We start from the raw sequence: 14,138 nt of genomic DNA, 5'->3' as shown, positions 1-14,138 counted from the left end.
GGGATTCATCTTCATGGAGACCCTTCTCTTGATTGTATTGGATCATTTGTTGGAGGTCTTTGGTTTGGGGGAGTCTCTCTTTTCCTTGGTTGAATGATTGAGCTTGCTGATTTGGTGGTGTTCTTGTATGTGCTTGCCATATTGATCAACCCTTGCTTGCATATTTGCTAGTATCTTGGAGCATGGTTTCTCATTTTGGTGGTGGAATTGTTTACCTTGGATAGAGATGATGGTTCTAGCCCTTAAGGGGTTAGATGATGGTGTTAGGAGTTAAATGTTTAATGATGATGTCTTAGTTCCTAGTGACTTTTGCGTGGTGATGTGGTATTATTTTTGTCACTAGGAGGGGTGTTATATATGGACCTCTTGTGTTGGATGTGTGGTGGGGACATACTTGATGATTGGATGGGTTAGCATTTCTATTGTCCTCTTCTCATATGATGTTGATGTGGTTAGATGATGGGTGTGTAACAGTAGTGCACTTTGCCTTGGTGATATGACTTAATATTGTAACAATTGCTGGATGTCTCCCCGTTGCGGGTGCATTTACCGTATTAATTGGTGTTAGTCAACATGATTGGCATGTGAAGGAAAACAATGGTGAAGAGGAAGGCGCCTCTGGTGATCCGAGCCCACATCACCACCTATTCGAATGCCACACATGTGTGGCAGTTCTACCATCTACAGGCTCAACCACAGGGAGTTTTGTCAAATGACTTTAAATGCAGGCAATTGGTGAACAATGGAACTCCGTCTAACATTCTCTTTGTTTGCAACTTCCGACCTTTGAAGCTAGTCATGACTGCATTGCGCATGACTCTGGTGTTTAATGAGGGTATTAACATGGGTGCTTGCAAGCACACTTGTGCTTCTTTGGCTCTTGATTGGTCAAGAGGTATTTTTGTCTCGTTTCATCCTTAGGTCATTGGTTTTTTCTATAAAGATAGGGAGTTGTTAGAAAATAAGAAAGGAAAAATATTTTCTTATATAGATAATTACTTGTGATTCTTTTATCTTTATGTTCTTCTTTTATCTCTTAGTTCATCAAGTAATTACCAAAAAAATAGCAAAAGGACAATAGATGTAGGTGGACAGACAGGGAAAAACCCCTATCTAGGGGAAGCCCAGTGAATAATTCTTCCTTCAATAGTTTCTCGAGATAATCCAAGACTCTTGACCTAGACAAAGACTTCCTCCACACCAAGTCAATCCTCAATCCTTCTTGCAGATGATAACCCTTCGAAAACAACTTCAACCTAGCAGCATCAACTTGTAGTAGAAGCTTTGACCCAGTAGCAGTAGCAACTAAAAATTTTACTAGACAAAGAAAACTTTGATCTCCCTTGATACTCCTCAAAAGTGAGAGAGATGGCCCAAAATTTCGATCTTGGTGTCTTCTATCTTCCTCCAAAAACTCGCACTCTTTTTCAGCCTCATTCCAGCTCTTTTCCAACTTCGCACTTCCCAACTTCCAGCTTCAGGATATCGAACTATGTGTGAGAGAATGAATTGCTCCAAATGAATTCGAACTGCCTTGTATATATAGCCTTCCAATGAGGTCGAATTACCCTTCTTGAGGTCGACTTGGTGTGGAGGTGACTAAATTCATTTTTGACTAAAAAATAATTCTTTTTACATGATTTGAAAGCCCAAGAAGGGTCTCTTTTAATGGACAATGACTCTAATGACTCATAATAAATCCTAGAAGTCCTCAATGGGGACTTTGACCTAAAACAAGATGACCCAAGCATGAAACCCATGCTTTAATAAGTAGTAATAATAATAATAATAAAAATATTTTTCTTCATTCTTTTGATAAGTACATTTCATTGTGACTCAAATACATTTATGAAGATCGAACCTAGTTACATATTTCAACACTTCCTCTTAACTAGGGAGGTATTCATAAGTACAAGTACAAGGAAAATCTTAGAACACATGAACCATGAAGAATTTAGGCACTGCAATGCCTTGGACTAAGTTACTGACCAGGGAAATCTATCCAAGATCCTCCAACAATTTAGGCACCATAATGCCATGGACTAGATTCTTGACTAGGGCAATCTGTTCAGGTGGGAATAAGATGGACTTGTTAGGATATTCCAACACATAGGAAATAGTTAAGTATAACTTGGTCAAGTGTAGAGTTAGGTAAAGTGTGTTTCTTTACTATGTACTTTTGTAACTTACAATCCGACGGTTACGATATGTTCTAGACATGAAGTGATCCGACGGTTCATTCTCTCTTCGGTATTACCAACACTTGATCTGTGGCTTAACACCCGATTGGTCCATGATCTCTATTTAAAGAGCATGGAGGGTCATTTGTAGAGTGACCGTTCGTGAGAGAAGCTTATGTAAATTTTCTTTCATTTATTAATAAATTGCCTGAAGTGGCCGCGTTGGCTCAGGCCGTGAACTGTTTCCCTCTTTGAGGGTTTTAACCACGTCAAGAATACTGGTGTATTGATCTGTGGCTTGTTTGTGAGCGGTGTCCTTTGGTGTTCTATCTGAGGAACTTACCCTGTAAATTCCTACATGGTATCAGATCTATTTGAGAGCCGCATCCATTGGTGATCCAAATCGGAAGCCAGTACAACTGCATCCGACTGTCGTTTCCTAGATCTACTGTTTCTGACCGCTTTCGGGCAGAGAGGATTGCTCTATTGTGTTAGGAGCCTCTGTTCTAGTGAGGAACCCCTTTCGTTTCACGCGAAAAGGTTTCTGGTAGCCCTAGCTACATCATTTTTAAGATCTAGAGGTATATAGTGTTTTTTGCAATTTTAGCTATTCATCTCTCTATTTATTCCGGTTTATTTAGCTCTTTGTTTTTTATTTATACCTTTCATTTCTGCGTATTCTCTTTGCCCTGTGACTTTGTGCGATCAGGGCAAATCAGAAACAGAAAGGAAGGGTTTTTCTCATGCGTATGCTCTTTTCCGCTACGCCTTAGTGTGATCTCGAAAAATCAGAAACATTGAGGAAAATATTTAGGTTTGGCCAAAGCTAAATTCAACCCGTAAGTTTGGTTTTTTTTGTATGTCAGTGTTGGGTTGTGTGGTTTTTTGTTTTGTAGGGAAAAATAGTTTTTCAAGTAAGCACGCACCCCAAAGCTTCAATGACTGAAAAAAAGCCCCCTTTCCTCTTTCCAAAAATTACTAACTTTTTAAACTAGCTCACTTGGTCCAAAGTTACTTTATGAGAATATAGGTCTTGGGTTCACGTCTTTCTTTTTGTTGAGTTACTTTTTCAAAAAGCACATGTAACTAATGTTTTAAAGTTATTTTATGTAAAAGTGTTCTCACCCATTATAAAAAGTGAGTCACTTATAATTCTAAAGTTTCTTTATCTTTTATTTAAGTTACAATTTAGTGGGTAGCTCATAAAGTACCATTGTAAAAGTGACTTTCACTTATTTATAAAAGTGAGTCAGATAATTTTTTTTTTAAGTGAGCTAATCAGATTAAGTTTGGAAACGGGGGGGGGGGGGGGGAATTTTTTTTAAATATAACATTATCATTCATTTCCACACATTCACGCAATTTGTCGACATCTTCAACAACTTTTCTTCAAAAAGCAATAACTTCTTCATCCGGAAGCCGTTTTCAGAGCCGTTTTTTTTAATCAGCCTAATTTTCCGAGATCTTTCCATTGGAGCACTTAGTTTTAGCATCTACAACTTCAATTTCTGTTAAAATGGAAAATCCATGCCAAGTTATTCTTGACAACACCAACTACTTTCAATGGTGGTCCTACAATGTGGATTTACTTAGAAGTAAAGGTCTTTACAAAATAACCTCAGGCCAAGAAACTAAACCTAAAGATGAAGATAGGGCAGCCAAATGGGAAAATAGACAAGATTAAGCACGTGGGTTGATAAGGATGTCTATTTCTCCAGACCTTAGATTCCATATTGCAGAACTTGATACCCCTAATGAAGCAATGAAACAACTCACTAAAGTTTTTGGAATTAAAAATGAAATTAGAGCCCATCAACTCGAAAATAAGTTTTTTTACGTTGGACCCGAATAATTTTTCTTCCATTGAAGTATTTTTGTCAAAGTTCAAGACCCTTAGACTTCTCTTGGAAGGTTTTAAGGTTAAGAAAGAAGATGGTAGCCTTATCTATTCCATTCTTACTAAGTTCGGACTAGTGTACTCTGTGTTTGTTTCCGCCTTCCATTCTACTAGAGAAGCTTTATTTCTCAAGGACAAGACTACAAGTCCCGCTCTTTTGATGCCTTTTGTGATTCTTTAATAAGAGAACACGAAAAACTCTTATATCTTGGTCTTCTTAATCTTGGAAAATCTTTTAAGAAAGCCTTAGCCACCCAGCGGCGACTAAATTCACAGTATCCTAAGAAGTAGTATCCTAAAAAGAATGATCCTAAATCAAACAAGGGTCCTAAGCAATTTCAGTCTCAAAATGAAAAATCATTTCAACAAAATGATAAGGCAAATAAAAACAAAGGGAAGAAGATTGATAGACATTGCCACTTTTGTAATCGAGATGGCCACTTAGAATCCAAATGCTTTAAGAAGATGGAAGCCTTGGAAGCAACAATGAAGAAGCATAACATCCATTTGGAGCACTCTTCAACTTCAGCTTCATCTTCAGGAATAGCACTTTCTGCATGTGGTTGTCAAGCATCTCAGTCTGGTTATGCACTAAATGTATCTTCTTCTTCTCATTCTGATGAGTGGCTCATTGATTCTGGAGCTTCTTATCACATGGCCAAAAACAAAGCCATGCTTTCTTCTTTAAATGATTGTAACACCAAAAATATATATGTTGGTGATGATAGATCTCTTAGTGTTGTAGGGTTGGGAACTATTCATCTAGACAATGGTCAATTTAATGATGTATTATGTGTTCCAACCTTATCCTGCAACCTTCCATCTGTATATCAAATAACTCATTCAGGTCAAGGTAAAATCATTGAATTTTCACCTCACGATGTTGTAATTAAGGACCTAAGAGATCCTAGACAGATTTTAGCTACTGGTATCGCTAATGATTCTACAAGGTTGTATAAGTCTAACAACATTGGGTCATCAACACTTCCCTCAGTATTTGTTGCTCATAATGATGAAGTGAGTAGGCTTTGGCATGAGCGATTTGGTCACTTAAACTTCGCTCCCTTCAAAATCTATGTAAAGAAAATATGGTGACAGGTCTTCCTATGGTATCTTGCAAAGATGGTGTTTGTTCCGGATGTGTACTCGGAAAACATCATCGAGATAGTTTTGAAAAACATGCCTCTTGGCACGCCTCAACCTCTTTACAGATTGTGCATAATGATTTATGTGGTCCACTTCTAGTTGTTTCATTCTCTGGCAATAATTATTTCTTAATTTTCATTGATGATTTCTCCAGATGTACTCGGGTATACTTCTTAAAACTCAAGAGTGAAGTCTTCAACATGTTCTTGGCCTTTAAGGCCTTTGTTGAGAAACAATCTGGACATCAAATTCTTAAGCTAAGATCAGATAATGGCGGAGAATATGTTAACAACAAATTCATCAACTTTTGCACTGAGCATGGAATTCAAATGCAACGTATTGTTCCATATACTCCACAACAAAATGGTGTAGCTGAAAGGAAGAATCGCACCTTAAAGGAAATGGCTAATTGTATGCTTCAATCTAAAGGACTTAGTCTTAATTTTTGGGCAGAAGCAATTCATTGTGTGAATTACATAGTAAATTGCACTCCTACTAAGGTTTTAAAGAATCCCACTCCAGAAGAAGCATGGAGCTCAATTAAACTAGATGTAAGTCACTTCCGTGTTTTTGGAAGTGAAGCATGGGCCCATATTCCAGACGAGAAACATAAAGCTTTAGAACCTAAGAGTGAAAAATGTATTTTTGTTGGATACTCTGAAGATGTGAAAGGATATAGACTTATTCCACTTAAGTCTAAAAATGTTATTATTAGAAGAGATGTACAATTTGCTGAAAATATATAGACTTACGAGCCTAGTTCGGTGGATGTGCCACCTCTCTCTATCCCTTCTACTTTTGAAAATATTTCTTCTTCAGATGATGACAACGAGGATGACAATCCTCCCCCACCTACTCAGGATCCTCCTTCAGCTCCTCAGCTTCCAAAATGGGTCTGTGCTACTCGGGATACAGCGGGTGCTCTTGCAGGTGATCCTACAGATCAGCGATGTACGCGTTCTCAGTTCGATAGAGCCTCTTCTTTACTGGCTCAAGCTCCAACGAATTATGATCTTGACACCTTTGCAGAAGCTTCAGGCCATCCAGATTGGGACCCAGCTATGAATGAAGAATATCGTTCATTATTGGCAAATGATACATGGGATCTTGTTCCTCTTCTAAAGGGATGGAAACTTGTTAGATGCAAATGGGTTTACAGAACCAAGTATGGACCAGTTGGAAAAGTTGATAAACATAAAGCTCGTCTTGTTGCTAAGGTTTTTTCACAAGTTGAAGGCATTGATTATATTGAAACCTTCTCCCCTGTTGCCAAAATGAACTCTATCCACCTTGTTTTTTCCCTTGCTGCCTCTTTCAAATGGGAAGTCCATCAGATGGATGTTAAATTTGCCTTCTTGCGTGGGGACTTACATGAAGAAATCTATATGGAACAACCTCCTAGCTTCATACAAACAGACTCCAACCTTGTATGTCGGCTTAAGAAGCCCCTTTATGGTCTCAAGTAAGCTCCTTGGGCTTGGTATGCCAAAATGGATAGCTTTCTTTTAGATACTGGCTTTTCTAGGTGTCATTCTGACAATACTGTCTACACCAAGAAAGTGGGTAAGTCCCTTATCATTCTTGTTCTTTATGTTGATGATCTTATTCTTACTGGTAGTGATTCCAACCTTATAAGCCATGGGAAGTCCAGCGTTAAAAAGCAGTTTGAAATGACAGACTTAGGACACTTGCATTATTTTCTTGGTCATCAAGTCTTGCAATCCAAGGAAGGTATTTCCCTTTCCCAGTCCAAGTATGCCGGTGATCTTCTACGCCACTTTCACATGGAAGACTGTAAGCGAGCCCCTTCTCCCTTTTAGTCTAGAGCCAAACTTTCAATCATTTGTACTTCCCCTGAAGTTGATGCTATCTTATACCGTCAGCTTGTAGGAAAACTTTTGTATTTGACCCATACTCATCCTGACCTTTCCTTTGCTGTTGGCCTTATTGCTCGGTTTATGCAAAACCCACTTGAAAGTCATTGGAAAGCAGCTAAAAGAATACTTTGTTATGTTTGAGGTATAGTTCAGTTTGGGATTCATTACAGTGTAGAAGCATCTCCTCTATTGGTTGGTTTCACTGATTCCGATTGGGTTGGTGACCCTGATGATTGAAAGTCTACTGCAGGTTATATCTTCACTCTTGGTTCTGGACCTATTACATGGGCTTGCAAGAAACAAAGTGCCACTTCTCTTTCTTCAGCAGAAGCAGAGTATCGTGGCGCCGTAGAAGCTAGTAAGGAAGCCCCGTGGCTTCGTCAAATCCTGTCAGAGTTTGGTTTTCAATAGTAGCGTCCGACTACACTTTGGTGTGATAATCAAAGTGCCATTCAACTATGCAAAGATCGAGTCCAACATCAGTGCAACAAACACATTGAACTACACATGCACTTCATCAGAAAGCTCATTCATGACCATGTTCTTGAAGTGCAACATTGTTCAACAGATGATCAAGTTGCAGACATCTTTACAAAGGTTCTCACAGAGGCGAAGTTTACTAAACTTCGATTTATGGTTGGAGTTCAGGAAGTTGTCATTAAGGGGGGATAGGCTCTAATGCCTCCTTCCTTCTCCATTTTTGTCATATTTGTACATCTTTTAATCCTATCCCAAGTTGTTCTTAAGGGGGGATGTTAGGATATTCCGACACATAGGAAATAGTTAAGTATAACTTGGTCTAGTGTTGAGTTAGGTAAAGTGTGTTTTTTTATTATGTACTTTTGTAACTTACAATCTGACGGTCACGATATGTTCTAGACATGAAGTGATCTGACGGTTCATTCTCTCCTCGGTATTACTGACACTTGATCCGTGGCTTAACACCCGATTGGTCCATGATCTCTATTTAAAGAGCATGGAGGGTCATTTGTAGAGTGACCGTTCATGAGAGAAGCTTATGTAAATTTTCTTTCTTTTATTAATAAATTGCCTGAAGTGGCCGCGTTGGCTCAGGCCGTGCACTGTTTCCCTCTTTGAGGGTTTTAACCATGTCAAGAATACTGGTGTATTAATCTGTGATCTGTTTGTGAGTGGTGTCCTTTGGTGTTCTATCTGAGGAACTTACCCTGTAAATTCCTATAGGACTAAATCTTTCAGCCTCTCTAGGTACCATCATGCTTACTTGCTAACCATCAACCCAACAATCTAGGTGCGTATCCGAGGTCAGAGCTCCATGACCAACGCCACCCTCCCTACTTCGAGCACTGGCATCAACATAAAGTGTCAGCTAGATGTCTTCCTAGGCAATGTTTCTCACACACAAAGCCTCATCTCTCTCGATTATTCCAATCGTAGCAAATCCCTCCTCGATCAAACAGATTGGTAACAAATCTCTCTCATGTAACCTGCATGCTATCAAACCTTTAGAGAGATTTACCTGTACAAAACACAACCCCAATCAATAATAATATTTCAAATGTACATAGGTAAACACAAACCTCCGGGGTCTTTCAGACAACTGGTGGTGCTTCTCAGTTTATCATAGTAGGACTTCCAAATGAATCTTGACAAAAGATTCCTTAATCATACATCTTCCAATCCTACTTCACATGTAACAACATATTCTACATATATTCAACTTTTTTTATTTCAATAGCCCCTCAAAATACATTCTCCATTTTTCAGGGTGTTCAATATGACTATTATATGCCCTCCATCTCAACTTAGGGAGATTCCTTTCATCCAATCTCCCTCTTAACTTAGGGATATTTCTTTCATCCATGCTCCCTTTTAACTTAGAAGATTTCTTTCATTCAAGCGCCCTCTTAACTTAGGGAGCTCCACTTCCTTTCTACGACAATGGAGAATCTTTTATGGCTTCCATCCTTCTTGTCAGATTTATCATGACCAGTATAAATTTCTTCATCATGCTTATCATATCAACTTTACTTTACGAGCATCTTCAACGTCTTGAAGATTATGTACCTGCACAACTTAGATAGCAAGTACAACCAAATCTATAGAAGCATGAAGTTAACCATATATAATGAAAGCATTCAACTTTAGACATCAAATACCCAAACTTAGTTGCAAACAAGAGACACATACTCTACAACTTCTTGCTAGGGTTTTTGTCATAAACCCTAGACTATATCAAGATTTTGAGCGTTTCATAACAACCCTCATTACATCTAGGGTTTTAATGTTTCTTCTGAAGGTATGACATACTCTACTACAACATATTGCAAATCGTAGAAGAATTATTTTTGACTCAAAAATAATTCTTTTTACATGATTTGAAAGCCCAAGAAGGGTCTATTTCAATGGACAATGACTCTAACGACTCGTAATAAATCTTAGAAGTCCTCAATGGGGACTTTGACCTAAAACAAGATGACCCAAGCATGAAACCCATGCTTTAACAAGTCATAATAATAATAATAAAAATATTTTCCTTCATTCTTTTAATAAGTACATTTCATTTTGACTCAAATACATTTATGAAGACTAAACGTAGTTACATATTTCAACAGAGCTCGCCCTAGGGTGGCGAATTTTCTACGACATTTCCAGCTCTGGCAACCTCCTTCTACCTATATTCCACACGGCTCAATAACGCTGGTGCTTGACAATATTGGTGAAGGTCAGTTGATACATTTAAGTCCTTTGGGTTTCAACATCTATAGTCAAGTCATAGTTTATTGTGAATCGTTTGGTTTTGGTAGTCTGTTTGGGTTTTGCAGGTGCCCATGTTTTTCATAATCTTTTTACATAACAGAGCGGTAAGCCCTTCATTCGAGATGGTCGTTGTGTTACCTTCCAGCCCCTCCCAAATTGCTAACTCTGCGGGTGTCTCATTTAGTTGCCCGGTTCTCGTCTATGATGTCAGGTACTCGGGCACTTTTTCAATTTTTCTCTAATCAAATCATAAGTCTACTCTTCCCAAGGTCCTTAAGCACAGTTTCCATATACCTTTCCCATCCACAAAGCTAGTGTCAGGAGGAGGTATATATCAGTAGTTGTCTAGGAGCATTCATCTGGTTCATGGTTGACGGGGCCTTTCTAACATCTTGCCTTGCTATTTCACTCGCATTATGTTGACTCGATTCACTTGCATTCCAGTTTTTACTCACTTGAAGTCTAATCCTGCCATCATTATAGTCTACAGGTTCGACTCTGGGTCACAACATTGGTGTCTGGTCATACCACTTATATCATCCTAGTTCAGTCAGGTCTGGTTGTAATAAGTGTTTTCATGGCTCCTCGGTTGTGCCAAGCTAGTCAACGGGTTGGTTCTGTAGGAAGTTCCACTTCTCGACGCCGACGTCTATTTGGTTGGCACTCAGTGGCTTACCACTTTGACTCTGCCCCCCCAGAAGTGAGGAATGAGATCCTTCACTTTGAAGCAAAGGAATTTGGGGACAGGACATATTTTTCTGACACTGATATCATTGGCAACACCTTCAAGTGGACTCCAGATCCTGAGAAATTTTGTCAAATTATACTTCACTTTCTCCACTCAGTGGCTCTGCACCGTCAACTCAAAACACTGCTTCACATGGTGATAAGGGACAAGCAAGTTGACCACTACCAGTTATTTGTAGGACAAGAGGAGATCAAAAGGATCCTTTGGGACATCATATACATGCTAGATGATATAGTCATCAGACTAACACAGCTAGAATGCTATGTGGTCTCCGATTCCAACTCTGGCTTTGACTCATAGCGTCACACCAACTGTTATCAATGCACCAGCAGAGGATTCACCCCAAGGCAACTCCAATACTCTTTCTCCAATCATGATATTAGAATAATAGTCTTTTATGGCACTTGGTTTATCTTTTGTATATGCTATGTCTATTTCTACTATGTGTCTATGGCGATCCATATGTATTATGATGCTATATGCAAACACTATTTTGTTTGAATGTCCATCAAGCACTAATGTATGTAATTACCAATGGGCTAGATAGTTTGAAAGCTAGTAAGAATTTTTGCTTTCTTTTTTGGCTAAAACTAGGATTAGGGCAACAATGGTTGTTTAGTCTACTTGTTTAGGGGATCCCATAGAGTTTTTGGCAAACCAGAGTTATCAATGTAATACTAGTTTTTTCGTAATATAAATATCCTTATATAGCTTATAAAAAAAAATTGCTGGACATCAACTAGGTGGAATGTGTTTGATGATTTTAGTACCCTTGTTGCTGTGCTTTTTCCTAAGCTAGATTTGAAGTGGGGGGGCACTACATACATATTTTATAATCAAGCCTTTTTTGAGTTTTCATGAGGTATTAATCATGTTATAACCCTCTAGTGGTTCACCTTAGGCTCAATCCTAGGTGGCCTTGCGAAGGGTCATCTTTTGCTAGGAGATACATCTTGTTTCCATGGTACAACACATGTTGGAGTGTGTGCCCCCCCCCCATTAGCAAACATGTTCATGTTGATTTGATTAGTTGGTGACTAATAGGATGTTGGATGGTAGTTTTATTTGAGTATTAATCGTTGTGCATTCATGTTTAGGTTGATTTAACTAGTCAATTCTTAAATTAATCCATTTTATTACCTTTGAGGTTAAAAGCTTGAGTGCTACTCTCTCTTGTGTGTATGGTTTAATGAGCATTTAAGAGGTCTGACCACTTCAGCTCTTCTTCCTTAGGCACACTTGCCATAGAGATATTTTATTATTTGTTGGGTGGTCTAGGTGGTTACATGAACATTTTGTTAGGGCACACCTCTCCTAGGGTTCTTTCATCTTTGTTGCATTGATATTCCTGCTACATTTGTCATCTTTTGACTTCCATTGAAGAACACACTCACCTCTTTGACTTGGCACATATATTATTTCATTTGAGGTGATTATGGAGGGCATTTATTGGGAGGCATGTGGCATACTTGGAGGGCCACGTATGGCATATTGTATGCATTTACTTGGTCTACTTACTATATTTGGACGATATCCATGGAGGGTGCATTTGTAGAGACACTTATTGCAATTTATCGACATATATATATATATATATTTTATTATGTCACGGAGTTTTATTACTTAGTCAAAACCCTAATTCACCCTTATCTTCTTGGATTTGTCTTGTTGGAGATGGCCCACTTGCTATTTTTGGCTTTGACTAATTTTTTGGTGGAGTGCCCCATCTAATTGGCATCCTGCACGTTCATCCATGGAGTTGGTTGCCACGCGTTTCATACAATGTATTTGTGGACCACTTGCTATTTTGGAGGTTGGTTATGGAACATTCTCCTAGGAGGATTATTTTATTGTTATATCTCTCATGCACCTTGGAGGGTGCACTTTGTGAGCCCTTCGAGGTGGACCCTTGAGCACATCCTCCTAGGTTTGACATGATTTTACTATTTGTTGCATGCATCTTTATTGGAGGGAAAATTCTTTGTGGACTGGGATGCATTTTCATTTTGGGAGATGCAATTGGAATATATCTGTACTTGGGGTTAATATTTTTTCCAACACATTGCCATGCATTTCTTGAACATTTAAACTCTCTAAATTCAAGACAGATGCCAATTACTTTTAGTGATAGCAAATATCAGTACTTGTGTTTCTTTCCTAGGAAATTGATGAAATTCTTTTTGGAGCGAATTGAAGATTCTTGTGTTTGAGCTGCCAGCACAGACAATCCTGTAAATAGCTCAAATGCTGTAAACTACTTGGTTAGTTGCAGCTGAAATAGAAACTTTTAATGCACCAGACCTTAATTCTAACATTCTTGCTAACCACTGATTGTAATCAAAGAAATAATTCAGGCTGGGAGTAAAGTATCATAAATTTTACAATATTTTCCATATGTAAATGTACTTGTTTTTAGAACCGGTTAGTTAATTATTTTATTTAACCGATTAGTTAATTATTTTATTTATTTTGATGTGGGGCAGTTTGGGATATTCGGAAGATATTTTCAGCTTGGTAATTTATGCCTTTGCGCCTTTGCTTATCCATTTCTCAAATTTAATTTTTCTATTTTCAGGTGTGGGAGCTTATTCGTACTTTCAATTTCTCACTGGTGAAAATGTGAATGAGATGGAAAATATTGGCCAGGAAGCGCAGCACAGCACATCTCAGGATGTGCATCCAGATGATCTTCCATATTTTACAATGGACAGCGCACAGATAGTAGAAAATAGAAGCACGACAGCGAGGGGAAATGGGCCGTTTTATGATTTAGAAACTGGAAGGAGTGGAGGACCAAAAGATATCTTATCTCGACAGTCTATTTAGAGTGGAGATACTATGGGAAAAGGGAATGCTTTGGAGACTAAAGAAGGCGTGGATTGTGTAGAGAGGATTATCCATAAATATATTGGCTACAGAGAGATGATTACAAATGGACAGAAGGCCTAGCATTTAGTTCAAGAGGACCATGGATAAAATATTCTCGGTGATCTTATTAGTATGAGCTATCTTCATATCTGTACTTATTGACTTTCAGGAGTCATCAAGGGACAACCTAAATTTGTGCAAGGTATCCCTTTCAGGTGCATAGTGAATGGAAGGGTATTTCCTTTTCTCTTAGGGTAGTTATTTGGTCTTGTTTAGTTCAATCATATGTTCCCTGACAGCTTGATTGATTGGTTTATATTTGTCTTCATGATTGAAGCAACATCTACCTCTTTTGTTAAGCATATGGTGTTTGGCAGGCTCCGTGAAATATGGTTTAAGACGAGTGTTTACGTAAGTAAATATTAGAAGTAATGTACAAAATGACAACTCTTTGATCCCACCACTGAATTTTGATTTGAGATGCCAAGTAGTGATTTTTGACCTAAATAACTTTTAGGTTTAAGGTTTTCAACTGGTAACCTTCAAGCCTCAAATGCAACTTGTTCATTAGGTGCCCATGTTCTCACAGTGATTGGGGATGTACAGTAGTTGTTGTCTTGTTTATATTTAAATCAAATCCTCCCTGACAGCTTGATTGGCTTGTATTTGCCTTTGATTGAAGC

General features: G+C 38.4%; 1 protein-coding gene across 1 annotated transcript in view; it reads left to right on the top strand.

The window, feature by feature from the left end:
• The window catches only part of LOC149170330 (lipid phosphate phosphatase 2-like), a 173,151-nt gene extending 159,236 nt beyond the window's left edge, over positions 1 to 13,915 (top strand). Inside the window, exon 8 of the mRNA XM_089428991.1 lies at positions 13,163 to 13,915. Within this exon, the coding sequence (XP_089285117.1) occupies positions 13,163 to 13,413 (251 nt within the window). The 3' untranslated portion in view covers positions 13,414 to 13,915. The remainder of the gene's footprint in view (positions 1 to 13,162) is intronic.
• Positions 13,916 to 14,138: the final 223 nt, after the last annotated feature.

Source organism: Pinus tabuliformis, chromosome 4_2, assembly GCF_031772625.1.
Source record: "Pinus tabuliformis cultivar Carrire ecotype Pingquan chromosome 4_2, CPIR1, whole genome shotgun sequence".
NCBI lineage: Eukaryota > Viridiplantae > Streptophyta > Pinopsida > Pinales > Pinaceae > Pinus > Pinus tabuliformis.
This window is presented reverse-complemented; position numbering and strand designations above follow the sequence as displayed.